Source organism: Furipterus horrens, unplaced genomic scaffold (assembly GCF_987537825.1).
Source record: "Furipterus horrens unplaced genomic scaffold, mFurHor1.1.pri manual_scaffold_1, whole genome shotgun sequence".
NCBI lineage: Eukaryota > Metazoa > Chordata > Mammalia > Chiroptera > Furipteridae > Furipterus > Furipterus horrens.
Window position 1 is genome coordinate 18,261,326 of NW_028327171.1, and position 16,593 is coordinate 18,277,918.

The 16,593-nt window shown below is 35.2% G+C and overlaps 1 protein-coding gene across 1 annotated transcript in view; it reads left to right on the forward strand.

Annotated features, from left to right (window-relative positions):
* Positions 1-16,593, forward strand: part of TMPRSS15 (transmembrane serine protease 15) — a 114,401-nt gene that overhangs the window by 64,262 nt on the left and 33,546 nt on the right. The window contains exons 17-19 of the mRNA XM_090270433.1: positions 1,302-1,442; positions 10,174-10,284; positions 11,836-11,968. Of these exons, the coding sequence (XP_090126559.1) occupies positions 1,302-1,442; positions 10,174-10,284; positions 11,836-11,968 (385 nt within the window). The remainder of the gene's footprint in view (positions 1-1,301; positions 1,443-10,173; positions 10,285-11,835; positions 11,969-16,593) is intronic.

Below are 16,593 nucleotides of genomic sequence, written 5' to 3' on the forward strand. Positions count from 1 at the left end.
TAGTGTACTTAGATTATAAAATATATGTAAACAATAAAAAATATTTGTCAAGTATAATAGCTAATATCCTATTTAACTACCAATTTTAAAGACATAGATTAAAGTATGAACATACATAAAGGGTCAACTGGAATGCATGAATAACACACTTTGTAAGTAAAGGCATTTTATCTAACTATACTCTGGGCTCATATTAGCCAGTTCTTATAAAATCTGGCCTGATGAAATCAGACTGCAATCATATGAACAGTGTGAATGGGTGAAGACTGCAGAGAGCGCTTTCCTAGCACTGAAGGACAGAATGGTGGAGAGCAATCTCCAGCCATACTAATCCATCACCCATTGTGAGGGTTTCTTCAGCAAAATCTCACGGAGTTCTAGACTATGAACTTCCTGTGAGAGGATTTTGAGAGCCACACACAGTACAAATATACAATGAACGAATCAGTGAGGCCAAGGTTAGTGCTAAAAAGAACTGGGCAACTTCAAATTTGTTTTTTTTTTGTGTGTGTGTACAATTATAAAAACATTTTGGGTGGTTTTACGATTTGGGGGTTACATTGTCCTTCTAATGAAAACTTCAGTGTTCTCCTGATCTAGGAAAAATCATTTATTATCATTTCATCTGTTTTATTTACATAAATCATTGAAAAGTAAATAAGAATTCTGAAAAGATTTCAAAATCATAATTTTCTAATTTGTAGGCAAAAATATTTTTTGGAAAAGAATTGCTTTCAGAGATTCCAAAATATAAATTACTTAATAACATGAATATATTTTTAATTAGCTTGAGCCTCTACTGTTTAGTAAATAAAATTTCATTGTTTATGCAACCCCTAAAACCCAGAGGTGAGTGGAAAAATAATTTGAAAACCATCATTTAAGTTTATGTAATCTGTTTCTAATTAATCTATTCTTCAGATTAGGTTAATGATTCAACTCTCAAAAAAAAAAAAAAAAACTCAAAATCTTTGGACAAAACTATTAAGGAAGATTATAATCTTCATTGTTTTATAATGGTCTTTAGAAGCAGCCAAATAATCATTTTTCTAAGACAACATGAGCTTGAATAATAGTGGTGCTAATCAGCCAGATAATGTTATGAGTAATTCATCATTAAATTACAGAACCACAGAAACCTCAAGTAATATTAGAAACGATCAGTAGAGAAGCTGGCTTCCAAGAAGCAATGCCCAAAATGTAAACGAATGTACACATTGCATGAAACTGAGAAAAAGGGTATATTTTTTCCTAGATCCTAAGGCTCATCTCACTGATTCTCTTGTTTTCCTTCGGAACAGCTGTGTACACAGGGTCCGGTCCAGTAAAGGATGTGTTCTCAGCCACCAACAGAATGACTGTGCTTTTCATCACCAACACTCAATTGACAAAAGGAGGATTTAAAGCCAACTTTACTACTGGCTATCGCTTGGGGATTCCAGGTAAGTATACTCGGGATTTTCTGTTGCATTGTAACTTTCGGAGCAAACTGGTAAAAGCATATAGGACTTGAAGGCCTAAATACGTTTCAGTGTCTGCATTCTAAAACACTCATTTTTCTTCATCCTAACAAAGATTTCCTTCCTCCCTTTACATGTCTTTAACCACTACTTGAATTTGTTCACAGAGGAATCCAGAACATTTTTCAACAGCTCTATTTGCACTTCTCTGGTGTATGAACAGCCATGAATTTTATTCACTGAAGCCGTTTTAAACATTAAAGTGGGGTTTGGCACTGTGAGGAAGGAGGACTGTCTGTCACATTCCCTTTGCCAAGAGCATTTTTAGAGAACAGCAGGGAGACAGTCAAGTGAGCTGTTTGAATGCCAACAACATCCAATTAAAATATTAACATCATTAACTTCTTAGAGACAAGCAGGGTAAAGCCAGTTGTATGAAGGCTGAAGGAATTTGATGCTGATTTTTGCTGGTATGCACAACCTTCTTACCTCATTTTTTATTATATCCATAGCATAATTAGCAATTAGCAAGGGGGAAACAAAATTGTTTCCTGTCTGTTCATCATGGGTACACCTGTATCTTTTTATCCATCTATGATACAACTGTCTGCATTCAACAATCTACCGAGAACGTTTTCTCACTTGCTACTCCTCTTGGACTATGATTTTTCTCATGCTACTGCCCACAACTGGGCTTCTCTCTAGGTGCAAATATGTCAGGAAGACAGAATACAAGATACTTCCTCCATCTATCTTTCCCTTCCTTGGGAGATTGTGGTCAGTTTCTCTTTAGTCAAAATGTCTAGAAAAGAGGAAGGGTTGGAGCTTTGATCCTCATCTGACCTACTATCTAATCCCAGTTCCATTTGTGCAAATACTTGTTCCTCCACTCCCAACTGGCTTAGACTTTAACTGCATCACAGAAAGTAGTAAGCTATCAGCTTTATAGCAAACATGGAAGACGACCTGTATCCTATCTACCCTCACCCTGAAGAGAAGCCACAACAATTGTGAGAGTCTGCAATGGGTGTGCAGGAAAAAGACAAAGCTGCTGTTTGAAAATAATAGGAATTTCCAAAGGAAAAAGAAAACAATCAAAACTAACAGCAAAGTCTTACCGTTGGCTGTAAAACATGAATAAGCACGAATCAGTGTTATAACTTCCTTGTTTAAATTTTTAAATTTCAAGAGGAACATTTTGGGTCAAATTTCTAAGCAAGAAAATATCATTCTTGAAGGTTTTAAAAATTGGGCAAGCTTTATATTTTGCTCATTTCATGATGATCATTTAAACACAGTAGAATCATATTTATAAGTTTTTGAGGAGAAACTGCTGTAATAAAAAATGTATAGACATCACTATGATTCATATTTGAATGCAGTGGAATTATGTGCTCCATTCTCCAAAGTATTTTAAAATAAAGCAAGCAAATACCTAACACCTATTCTACTAGAGGTGGGAGCCCCCCAGCTTTTTTCTAAGGATAATGTCATGGAAAAACTTTTGAAGGAAGTATCATATTTTTAAAGAAATAGAGATGCACATTAAAACCAGCTGAACTATAAAAACTAATAGCTCTAACCACTAAGGGAGTAAATTTATTCATAAATCCAAACAATTGAAGTGATTATTGGACATTGTATCACCTGCAAAAAAGAAAACCTATTAAAATTTTAGAGAAAAGGTACCTCTTTAAACTGATATTTTAAATTGTAAATGAGAGAGGAAAGAAGTGGGAAAATAATAGGTTGTGAAAAAGCAGACAGCAACAAATTTCTTCCATTAAAAATATTACAGTTACAGGTTCTTACCAGAGTCTTCTAATAAGATAACGACAACATCAAAGATTTTGAAAAAATATAAAAGCATTTTCTATTCAAGATAAAAGCCAGAAAAGCATAATCTGTTGCTTCCAACACAAAACATATACCAGATTTATTGTGTAAGGTTGCTTAGATTAGTTTGCCCTTTGGCTAGGTTTCAACTACTATGCTGATGTTATTTAAGAAATAAATCATTTAGAGAAAATTCCCTGATTGTGGTTAGAGTGGACTCTTCCGTGACCATCGCTGCATCCTCCTGGACACAGGACAGATGCTGCTGGGGAGCAGAAAATTGAGTGATTGAGTCATGATTGGCACAGCCTTCTCCAAGAGAGATTTTTAACACCAAAATACTGAAAAGCAATTATAGAATCAGGGAATTGGCAGTGGAAGATAATCAGGATGGTAATGGAATGAGAGGATGGGCACACATTTCTGTTTATATTGGTGCTCTGCTTTGATGGTCATTTCGGAAAAGGTATAAAAGAGATATCATAAATGTTCAGCATTTATATGCTTCACTTATCTTCGGAGATATTATGGGAACAACTTTCAAAGCCTTTAATAGAAACGTAAAAGAATTATATAACATATATTTGTATCTTTTTTTTTTAACCTTATTCTTAACATTTCCAGTCACATTCCACTGAAATGTATGAAATACAGATTTTAAATAGAATATATAAACACAAACACATGTATACCTAGTTTAAAGCCTTCTGTTTTCTAAAAGAAAATTAATACTAGAAAGATAAAATATAAAGTTAGTAAAAATGTTAATGTTTGCCTGTAGAATACTTAGTTTTCTGTGCCCATTTATCATCTTACTAATCTGGTTAAAATATGTGTTTGTGAAACAAATTGATAATTACATTTCAAGAACATCCTTAATAGTATTACATTTGATATATGTAACCTACTTCTCTCATGAGGCAAAGATTTGTAGAAATAACCAACAGGCCATGTCTTCCTTAAAATATCTTTTCATTAAGATAACTAAGAATTGGGTTGAAGAGATATAGAATTTTTCAAACTTGAAACTAAAGTACACAGATAACTCCAATTATTGTTGTAAGATGCCCGAAGGAATGGATTAAGTATGATTTATTGTTGTTTATATGGTTATCTGGAAGGAAAAGGAATCCAGCTGCACCTGTAAGTAAGAATTTGAACTTAAAATTATCAGTTTAAAGAATGATTTTTACATGTTACTATTTTTGCTGTTAAGAATACTATTTATTGAGCGTTCAATGTATTCATATTCACATACTACCTGCGTTTTAATTTTTTAATTATATTTTATTGATTATGCTATTACAGTAGTCCCAATTTTTCCCTTTTGCTCCCTCCACCCAGTACCCCCCACTCCCTCAGGCAATCCCCCCGCCATTGTTCTTGCCTATCGGTCATGCATATAGGTTTTTTAGCTACTTCATTTCCTATACTGTACATTTTAATTTTTTAACTTACTTTCATGGTACACCTAAGATATAATAACAGTTGTTCCCATTTGAGAGTCAAGAAAACTGATTCTCAGAAAAATTAATTATTTGTCTAAGGTCAAAAATAAGTAAAAGGAAACAGCTAAATTACAGATCAAACCAATGTCAAATGATTACTAAACCCATGGCTTAACCATGATTCAAATTCAAATAATAAATTTTAACAGCATAAAGATAATAGAATCAATGTCTATTTTTTCAAATCAATAGTTATCATCATCTAGTGAATTGCCTAACTGAAAAATGTATTTCTTTAAATCGTACTTTTAAAGATTGCTTTATATGTGTCAACTCTATTATTAGGGTTTATATCAATTTTTTTCATCTTTATTGTATTTTTTTCCATTGCCATTTAGTTCCCTTAAATGCCCCTCCCCCCAGCATATACTGATTTTTGAAGCATGTCATTCATTTAACATAAATCAATTCTCTTAACATTTAACAAATATCTAAAGATTTTCTACTTTGTACCTAACATTTTATCAAACCCTGGGCGTGTAAATGAAGAAACAAGGCATTATGGGTATTGCCACTAATATACTGCATATTCAATTTAGAGAATGAACTAAATGAGAATATAAACCAAAAAAGTTTTATTTTTCTTCATCTACTTTATTTAAAATCTCTCTTTATACCCCTGAATATTTCAGGCCGATCTCTTCCCTTTGGCAGTTATTTCAGAGGCATTAAATTTTCTTAACTGGGTAGTTAAGTCTCATTTTTAGATATTAAAATGTACTGTGAAACATAGCATCAAACTTTAATATCATCTAATTCAAAGGTTTTCTGTTTGTTTTTTTAATCTTTGAACTCAGGCACAAACCTGAGTCCAATAACTTAAGGTAGAGGAGGATAGATACATTGTCTTAGACTCATATTGTCTCATTTTTCACTTTCTTTTCCTTCTATCTTTCCATAAATATCTCCAGTATTGGGGGAGAGGCAGACAGGAAACAAAAATCTATCATCTATGTTTTTCTTTTGATTAACAGTAGCTTCCAGCCAAATGCAGGCTCATTTGTAGTACAAAGTTGTGGGGTTTTGGGAGCATTCCTCTCCCCCTCAACAATCCACATTCTTTTCCAAAGGACTACTTCACTATAGGCATGGGTGATAGTCTTCCTAGATGGTTCTTTATAACGCAACTCAGCTTCTAGTCCCTCGATCAAGCCCGATCCCTCTACTTCTTTGTGCCAGATCCTGCTTGCCTGTCAGGCAGCTCTCACTCAATTATAATTCCCAGTGCCCATTGGCTAACTGGAAAGCCATGCACTCCCCTATGCATAGACAAATGCAGGTTGTTCCCACTAGCCCTATCCATCAGCAGGGGTAGTTCATCCAACTTTATGACTTCTGAATTCATTACACAGGAAGTGAACATCAATCTTGATTTATACAGCTTTCTATCCACAAAATTAGGAAACTGAAGTCACCATCTCCTTCGAAATTTTTCATTAGACTTCAGTGTCATCTGATATTTTTCAAGAGTGGGTCATGAAATCAAATTATTTGTTTTTGACCAGCATTCTTTGTTATGGAATGGGATGGGATGGAGATAGTGGGAAGGGTTGAGGCAGATTGGAATGGAGCAAAGCAAAACAGAGTAGAATAGAGCTGAATAAATATGTTATATTTAGTAACACACACACACAAACATACACATAACATGTTACTGTCCTGAAGTACAGTTTAATATCTATTTCTTACTATAGTCAACAGTCAAAAAAAAACAAAAAACAAAAAAAACCTGAAAACCCCTGAAGTAGTCCCATGGAAACCCCAGCACTTGTGATTCTGCCATATAATAAACTTTCAGTTGGGAAGCTGTCTTGAGGCACCCCTCACTTGTGCTAGATGGCACCATTTCCCCCTTCTACTTGAAAGCACTCCTCTTCAAGAATTCTATGTAGTCTAGACTTTCAGTCAAGATGGAGGCATAAGTAGACACACTTCACCTTCTTGCATAACCATAGAAAGAATTACAACCAGACATCAAAACAAATAACAACCAGAACCATCAGAAAATCGAGCTATATGGATGTCCAAAAACCAAAGATTTAAAGAAACCACATTTATCCAGACACATAGGAGGGGTGGAGTCATGGAGATGGGGCAGAGAGAAAGTGTGGCATGGACAAGTGACAGCAGTGGCAGCAGAAGAGAAGGTCCCACACTCATGTATAGTAGATAAAAAATCAGGACGGATACCTTGGGAGTGAGTGATCTCAGCCCCAAGCCACACCACACACCCAGGATTCCAGCACCAGAAAGATAAACTCTCATTACCTCTAGTTTTAAAACCCAGTGAGGGTTGGCACAGCAGAAGAAACAGCTGGATTTTCATCTCTTAAAGTGCTCAAATGGGGTGGCAGATGAAGCTGCTGAATTTTTGCCATTTAAATGGCCCATAAGGTCTTAGAACAACCACAAACCCAAGGGCAGCAACTGGAAGGGTGCCAATAGCACATGGGGAGTGGGTGAAATGGCTGGAAATTGGGTGAGTGCCAGGCAAATTACCAGAAGCCACGTAGTGGCATTGTCCTCTCTCCTAGCCCCCACCACAAACAGAACCACAAAGTGATGAAGCAAGTGGCCCTACCCTAGCAATTACCTAAGGCCCTGCCCCACACAATTTACAGGTGTCTTTGCTACATAGGCCACACTACTAAGACAGGGAGTAAGGGCCTCTCTACCTAATACACAGGGAGGCTGCCAAATTGAGGAGGTAAAGAAATTATGGCCCAAATGAAAGAACAAAACAGAACAAAACCCTAGAAAAAGAACTAAACAAAAGAGAGATAACCAACTTATCAGATGCAGAGTTCAAAACACTGGTTATAAGAATGCTCAGAGAACTTATAGACTACAGCAATAAAATAAAAGAAGAAATGAAGGTTATATAAAGTGAAATGAAGAAAAATATACAGGGAACCAACTGTTAGTGAAGGAAAGGAAACCAGGATTCAAATCAATGTATTGGGACAAAAGGAAGAAATAAACATTCAACCAAAACAGAAAAAGAAACAAAATGCAAAAAATGAGGAGAAAATTAGGAACCTCTGGGACAACTTTAAATATACAAACATCTGAATCATAGGGATGCCAAGGGAGACAAAAAAGAGAAAGAAATTGAAAATTTGTTTGAAAAAATAATAAAAGAAAACTTCCTTAATTTGGCAAAGAAAAAGGACAGATGAGTCCAGGAATCACAGAGAGTCCCAAACAAGCTGGACCCAAAGAGGACCACACCAAGACACATCATAATGCCAAAAGTTAAAGATGAAGAAAGAATCTCAAAAGCAGCAAGATAAAACAAGGGAATTAACTACAAAGGAGTTCCCATAAGACTACCAACTGATTTCTCAAAAGAAACTTTTCAGGCAAGAAGGGGTTAGCAAGAAGAATTCAAAGTGATGAAAAGCAAGGACCTACAACGTAGAGTACTCTATACAGCAAAGCTATCATTTAGAATGGAAGGGTAGATAAAATGCTTTCCAGACCAGGTAAAGTTAAAGGAGTTCATCATCTCCAAACCATTATTACATGAAATGTTAAAGGGAGTTATTTAAGAAAAAAAAGATCAAAATTATGAACATTAAAATGACAACAAACTCACAACTATCAACAACTAGATCTAAAGAAATTAAAACAAACCAAGGAAACAACCAGGACAGGAACAGAATTATAAATATAGAGATCATTTGGAGGGTTACCAGCTGGGAGGGGGAAGGAGAAGAATAGGGAAGTGGTGCAGGGATTGAGAAGCATAATTGGTAGGAACAAAATAGACAGGGGTACATTAAGAATAGTCAAGTAAATGGGGAAGCCAAAGAACTTACATGCATAACCCATAAACATAATTTAAAGGGGGATTGCTAGATGAAAGGGTGATGCCAGGTGGAAGAGGGCAAAGGGAGAAAAATTGAGACAACTGTAAGAGCATAATCAATAAAGTATACTTAAACAGAAAGAAATATTTTAAAGAATTCTGTGTAGTCTTTTTTTTTAAGAAAAAACTCTAATTCATTTTTTTAATAACTGAAAATAGGTGATAAGTATTGATAGTTGCTGCACCAGTTTTTCTTTTTTAGTAAATATAATACAGCTATAGGAACTCTCTTTAGAATATAATAGTCTTATCAATGTTCTCAGATTTGGGCTACCATCTAGATTCTAACATAGGAACAATTGATTCCTTTCAAGTGCTATTACATTTGGTTACGATAAATTGAGAAAGTCTGTGGAGATTAGTACAATTTAGTTTTGAAATCATTTTAACTTGAACTGTGTCTCCTTGAAAACAATGTAATAATTTATTATTCATTTTTGTTAATAGCTTTCAAAATAAAAGTTTACCTGTTCCTTATTTTTATCAAGGGCTTTTGCTTCTTCATTATGATTGCCCATGTGCCATGTGGGGAAGAAAGCATTAGACTGCTCCATACCCAACCACCATCTTCCTTCTCAGGGGATACAAATCCCACATGGTTTTCAACAGAGACCCTAATGCCAGCATGTAGCTATCTCTTCTAAGACATAATTGGAAAATATCTTGATGGAAGCAGACTCTTTGTTAGATGAAAGCTGTCCTCTTAAGACAAAACAAACAATTCCAGAAAACAGCAACACCCACCCCCTTCAAACAATGACTATTTCCAGTAGGCTTCTTACTGCAAAGCTCAAACTCTGGAAACCACCAACTGCCTCCAGATCTTCTTTGTTCCTTTCTTGTGCAGTCTCTTCATTTTCCTTCTATTTCTTCATGTGCCAAGCACATTCCATGACTCTAACCCTGCTTTAGTAGTTTGGAGCTCAATCCCCAAATACCCTTCAAATTACTGCTATTGTAGAGTTTCCATTTCTTTGTAATTACCTGCTCCCACCTAGCTACATTTTGATTGAAGTCACTGTTTCCAGCCTGGTCCAACTATCTCACCAAAAGACAACTTTCACATTTCTATAAAATAAAAGTTTGTTTTTTTATTGGTGAAGCCAAGAGATCTTTCTAAATTTGCGTAATACTCCAGTGGTTGCTGCTTATATGCTCATTTTGGGATGGAGGAGTTTATTGAAGAAACACTAGCAAAGATTGTGAAGGAGGAAATGTGTCATGACCCATACTCTGCTACAAAACAGATGCTTAAAGTTTTATCCACATTCTTCTCAAGTCATACATATCTCTGGGTTTGACACTATTATTTGTGAGGCATTCTGAGGAACTAGGTGTATAGTCTTATTCAATAGCAAAGCTAGCTCAACCATGTGCTGCTTTCAAGGGCTGGTTGGTTTTTGTTTGTTTGTTTTAAGGGACAGAAATGGGATAGATACTTCACAATCATCTATTTGTCATTTCTTTATCCAATGCAATAAATATTCTTTCTCCACAGAGCCCTGCAAGGAAGACAGTTTTCAGTGTAAGAATGGAGAGTGTATTCCACTGGTGAATCTCTGTGACAGTCTTCCACACTGTAAGGATGGCTCAGATGAAGCACATTGTGGTATGTTTTACTTTCAGGAAAATATTTTTATCACTTTAAAATTTGGATTCTACAAATGTGAAAGGAAACTTATAAATGTGTTTCTTAGGACATGTTATGATGCTTTGGGGTATGAACATCTCCCAGTGATTTCAGCATCTCTATCCCCCTTTTAGTGAATAGTCAAGTTACAATGCAAACCCCAATTATTTGTTTTTTGTTTAAATTTACTATACTTAATAACTTTAAGTCTAAGACAACTTGTATTTAGGTAAAAAGCATAAAGTACCACAGAGAAACAATGGCCCACACCAGGTATTTGAGCACCACTCACTAATTATACTCAGAGTACTGCATTTATATACAGAGGGACTCTAGTCTTTATTTGTAACTGATTTTCTTATACGTGGTTCTTTGCATTCTTATTTCTTCATTATCTGCTATTCTTTCTGTCTTAAGTCTTTGAGTGAGTCCAGCCTCACTCCCAGATCTCTATAATATCATGAGTATTGACCCTGGCCAGTGTGGCTCAGTTGGTGGACCAATAGGTTGTGAGTTTGATTCCCAGTTGGGTTACAGGTTCAATCCCCATTCGGGGCACAAATGAGAAGGCAACCATCGATGTGTCTTGCTCACATTTCTCTCTCTCTCTCTCTCTCTCTCTCTCTCTCTCTCTTCCTCCCCCCCCCCTCTCTTTCTCTGAAAGCAATGAAAACAATTTCCTTGGTGAGGATAAAAATATATCACAATTAATGGCTATTTTTAATATGCCTTACTTTTGTTTCTAAGCAAATATCTAATGCTACTAATTCTGGGCCATGCACTGTAAGTGCTATAAAACAGTCTTAACAAGAATTAGCTTTATTTCAACCACGAGAAAACTGCGGCTTGAAAAGTTAAGTGACTGCCAAAGATCTCACAAAAGGACTAGAGCTGTGTTTTCAGCAAAAAGTTTGTCTAATCCTAAAGTCAATATTCTTACTCTTCTCATAATAGAAAAAAATATAAACAACAACATTTACTTACAGAATTACAAAATGGCGTCTGTGGGTAAAGCTACCATTAGTGATGTTTTCCTGTCTGATAAACTAGCTTGGCTTGGCCCATTTCTTACCTAGCCACTAATGGCTTAACTCTCTATCCAAAATGACTGCAAGATGGTGGGGAGGTTGATGGATACCAAACAGCAGAATATGTGCAAGGAAAATGGTTTCTGGAGAAAGAAGTAGGAAAAATTGCCTAAAGTTATATCTGTATATGTGTTTTCTTTCCTTTAGAAACCAAGTATATAAGATATACTCTTCCCAAATAACCATATTTTCTGTTTATTTGCTTTACTGATATACAATGAACTTACATATCTCTACCTTTTCCAATTTTATAGTTATATATAGAGAAAAAATAATTCCACCAAATTTGTGTTTTCAACATGACCCTTCTAACATACTCTTAAAAAAAATTACAATCAGTCTCTAAATTCTAAATGTTAAGAATATTGCACATTGTAGTTTAGAGTCCATTATTTACTTTTATCAGCTTAGGTCAAAATGACTTTGTATCTTATCTCTTTAGTGCGTCTTTTCAATGGGACACTGAGAAACAATGGTTTGGTGCAGTTTAGAATCCAGAGCATTTGGCATGAAGCTTGTGCTGAGAACTGGACCACCCAGCTTTCCAATGATGTCTGTCAGCTGCTGGGACTAGGGTAGGTAATTCTACTCAGCTCTCCTTTAAGAGATTCTCAGATCTTTTAATTGGTATCAAACTAGGTTTATTAAGATAGTTAAAATCTATGGAAGTTATGAGTTTAGAAAATACACGAGCAAAAGGAAGAAAAAATGTTGATTACACAATATCAAAATATAATCACTATTAATAGCTTTTGAATAAATATGATATAAATATAAGTATATAAAAATATTATAAAATCATATAAAATAGTACATTATGCTCTGTCTTATAGCCTATTTATATATGAGTTTTTCTCATATCACTAGATACATATTTTTTAAGATTTTACTTATTTATTTTTTGAGGGAGGGGAAGGAAGAGAGAAAGAGAGGGAGAGAAACATCAATGTGTGGTTGCCTCTTGCGTGCCCCCAACTGGGGACCTGGCCCACAACACAGACATTTCTCCTGATGGGGAATCAAACCAGCAACACTTTGGTTCACAGGCCAGTGCTCAATCCACTGAGCCACACCAACCAGCATAGGTATATTCTGTAGATTATTTTCCTAAAGAAATTAAATATTTCATTTTATGCTACATCAGAATATACATAAATAATCATAAGCATGCAGAGAACATGCTTTTTCTATATCTTTGTAACATGTTTACATTAAGTTTTTTTTTTTTCTGGAAAATTTGTAGCAGCATAATTATTGTGAGAAAAGATATGCAAAATTTTAAGACTTTCTCAAGAAGGATAATACAAGTGGTACATAATTCCATATTACTGACTCACCAAAAAATTTATTAGACTTCCTTATCTAATGTTGTGATATGTTACATCAACGTGTTCACCAGAAATTCACCATAATTGATTTTTACCTTTCTATCAGTCTCAAGTTGAAAATGGAAGATAATAAGCAGGAAAAAATTGCTTCTTTTAAGTTTCACAGTCAACTCTAATTCATAATTCCAATATTTGGTATTCATGATTTGTGAAACTTAACCATATTGGGTCACATATGATTATTTTATCATTTATAGAACTATATTATTTATAATTTGGTTTGTCATATTAACCTATGAAGTCTACAAATGTAAGCACCATATCTATTTTATCCATTATTGTATTGCTGACATCTAGATTTATCCCTATCTCAAACTAAGGGATACTTCTTTCTAACTGATTAATAATTCATATAATAGTCTTCGTGCTATACACAGATTTTCAGAATATATTTATTTATGTATTTATTATGTTCCATTGTAAAGTAGTATCTTTATTGTGTGACAACAGAAAATATATTTTTTATATTTTTTAAAATTTATAAGCATTTATTAGTTGCAATTTAATCAGAATCAAGAATCCAAGTCAAATTTGTACTACATTTACATTCAAAACCCATAAGCAACAAAAGAGCAGAAAGACAAAGAAGGTGTGTGAATTTATATCTTTTAAGATGAAGTTAAGATTGAGACCATTTGTTGGAATATCTAGAACTAATCATATTGAAACCAGAAAAGCCAGCATTCCTGCTGCCTGTCACTACGAGAACCAATAAGCAGAGACAGGGGTTGGATTTTATGGATGGTTTATTCAGATGGCTGACAATCTGAGAAGACAAATTCGTTATGTACCCTAACATATCATCTTACATTTCTTTTAAAGCTAGCCTTTATATAAGAAGGAAGAAGTTCAGGTAAGGGATTAGGAATTCAGGAAAGAGGTTAATCAGATAAAAGCTGTAGTCCAGCAATTCCCCTAATGTGAGAAACACTCACAATACAACACTGGGACAGAGGACTTCAACAGCAAAGAGAGGCATTTATTTGTGATTCTGCAGAAACAGGTGCACAGCCAGAGGCAGGCACACCAAAGCAGAAAACGCAAACTGGTTTTATCTTAATGTGAGTAGTCTGTCCCCCATTTCTCCATTAACTGGGCACTCCAGAATTTACAATCTAGCACAATTGTCTAGGGGTGATGGGGTGATAAGTCTGTCTCTAGCTCCCCCTTGGAGATTCCCTAACTTGTTTGTTGAGCTGTCTAGCTACATTTCCCTGTGTATGGTGATGAATATCTTCCTCCCTTTGTCCTCAGAGACATTCATGATGGGCTGTGGAATGTCATTTCCTTACTTGTACACTTATGTTCCTTCTTTATTTTATTGTTGACTCAGAGACCAACCCCCTGATTCCTGATTCAATTACAGTTGGTCTTAGCTGTTAATCATTTCCTACTGGTTTGAGAGTCACCAGCTTCCTGTTCCCTACACTAACATCCTTTCATCCATTGGCCAGTGATTTTTTTATCTGGGTCGTGGGTCCTGTGTCCTGTGTCCTGTGTCCTGGGTGATTTTCTTTATTTGTGTCCTGGGCAGTGGGATATCTCTCCCTGGAACACAATGGTTCAGATACCATCTTGATTGCTTATGATGTCTTCTGGAGCACAGTGGTTGACTTGCTTGTGTTCTACTGGAGTCCGGGTGGGCTGTACTTTCAGCTCCTGAAACAATAGCTTTTCACATGCATTAACTACTAAGCTTATTAACAATTACCTAAAATTAAAATTTCCCAACACTTGAGTTTCCTCATCAATATGATCTACATAAAAGATCCTGGAAAATATATAAATCAGTGGAAAAAATAATGAGTTTTCAATTAAAATTTAGCTTTAAATTTTGCTTTTTAACTCAAAACATATTTTTCACTAGAAATACAATCAGTATAATGGTTAGGTTTTAATGTAACCCATAACAGGTGTTTAATTTCTATCAGACTGGGAGAGCTATACTGTATATTATTGTGAAGTACCTAACAGCCACATGTAGACATTTTACAGTCAGAAAATGTGTTGAGGCCCCAGTCAATGTCAGAAATGCTCCATAACTTCTTGCAAGTGGATTGAAAAGTTTTAACTCCCTTCACCTTCTCAAATACTATTCATTTAGAATGGGAACTCCCCAGCTCCAAGCCTCATTTATGTGATGTCATATTCAATAGAAAGTCAATTTCTATCAAAAGCAAAAGGAGGAAGTGAGTTATATCACCCATTATGTAAATAATTACCAGTTTGGTTTATGCCTATTAATTGGAAACTTCCTGCTCTTTGTATATATTATCCTTTTTGTTATAAAATATATCTTGTATTCTAACAAAAACCTTTCAACATAGGTTGAGGGTTGGGGATGCAACTTTGAGACATACAGTACTTTGCAGGTGGGTAAGTTGCATGGGAATAATGTTTCTTTGATGAAGACTCAACCAAACACTGAGACTGACAGTTGTTTGTTTGTTTTTTAATTCTCACTTCATGTAAAGCACGGGGTAAGTGGCATTGATCCAGGTTCCTACTTTAAAGTTGATTATAGTTCAATGGTGAGTTCATACAGGTTAGACCCTAGGAGGTCATTTCTTTCCACTACTAGAGTCATCAGCAATACTGAGGAGCTGTTTTATAGACTCATGAACTTAGTAAAGAGCAGGCTAAAGAGATTGGTAACTTAACCTTGTTTCCACAGGTGACAAATCCAAATACTCTGGATGATGTGTACATATACTGTGCTTTAACTGCACAGGGGTGTATGATCTAATTCACTGCCTTTCTGAGCATCACTATGTGGTTATAAAACATAAGAGTTTTTTCTACTGTGGTCTGTGAATCTTAACTAAACTCTTTCCTGGAGGATATATGGGATTAAAATGAATCATTCACAAAGATCAAAAAGATCAACACCTTTTTTGACAAACTTTTTTTTTTTTTTTTTTTTTTTTAGTGAATTTGAATGAAATATGTTGGGTGATAGCATAATGCTGATTCCTACAATTACATTAGACAAAATAATGGAAAGAAAACATATTTTATTACTTTTTAACAGTTGCTAATACAAAGATATTATTTTGATTACTGCCGGATCAGAAATCGAAGCATTAGCAATGGTATTGTGTCTGTTCCATGGATGAATAAGACATTATTTCTCCTTCAAATGTGGTAGAGGTAGACACATAAATAGATAATTGCAATATAATGTGATAAATTCAGTGTGCTGTAGGAGAACCTACTCAATTTGTGCATGTCAGGAAAGGCTTTCCAGAAAATGGCCTGAGCTGCGTGGATGACAGCCAATTCCAACAACTGTGTGCTGTCTATTTACATGTTTTCCCCTCAGCCAGATTTTACTCTCTAGTTCACTGACCTCATTTCCTATGAATCACAGTCCTTCCATCTGGAGACAGGAACAAAGAACTAGATTTTTTTTAGTGGATGTAAAGCAATCAGTACATCCCACTGCCTTAGATGCAATATTTTGATGAAGGTCAGGCACTTGCTTTCTTCAAAAATGAATCAGGTAATCTCTGCAAAGACTTTAATCTTTGGGCCTGCACTTATTAAATAGTCTCCATAGGGCCTTAGTAATTGGAAGAAAGTTATAGCCTTAATGAGAATTTGTCTGGACTGGCACATGGTAATGGAAAGGAAATCCAGCGAGGTTAAAATGATGTGTTTGGTATACTGGAAAGTAATTTAGGAGTCAGTTTATTAAAAAGGCACTGTGGTCTTTCAAGATTATTTATGCAGATAGGCTACAAAATGCAATTCCCCAAAGATTCTAGTAAATTGTATGAGGCAGATTTCATCAGACTTCTCTTTTTTAAATG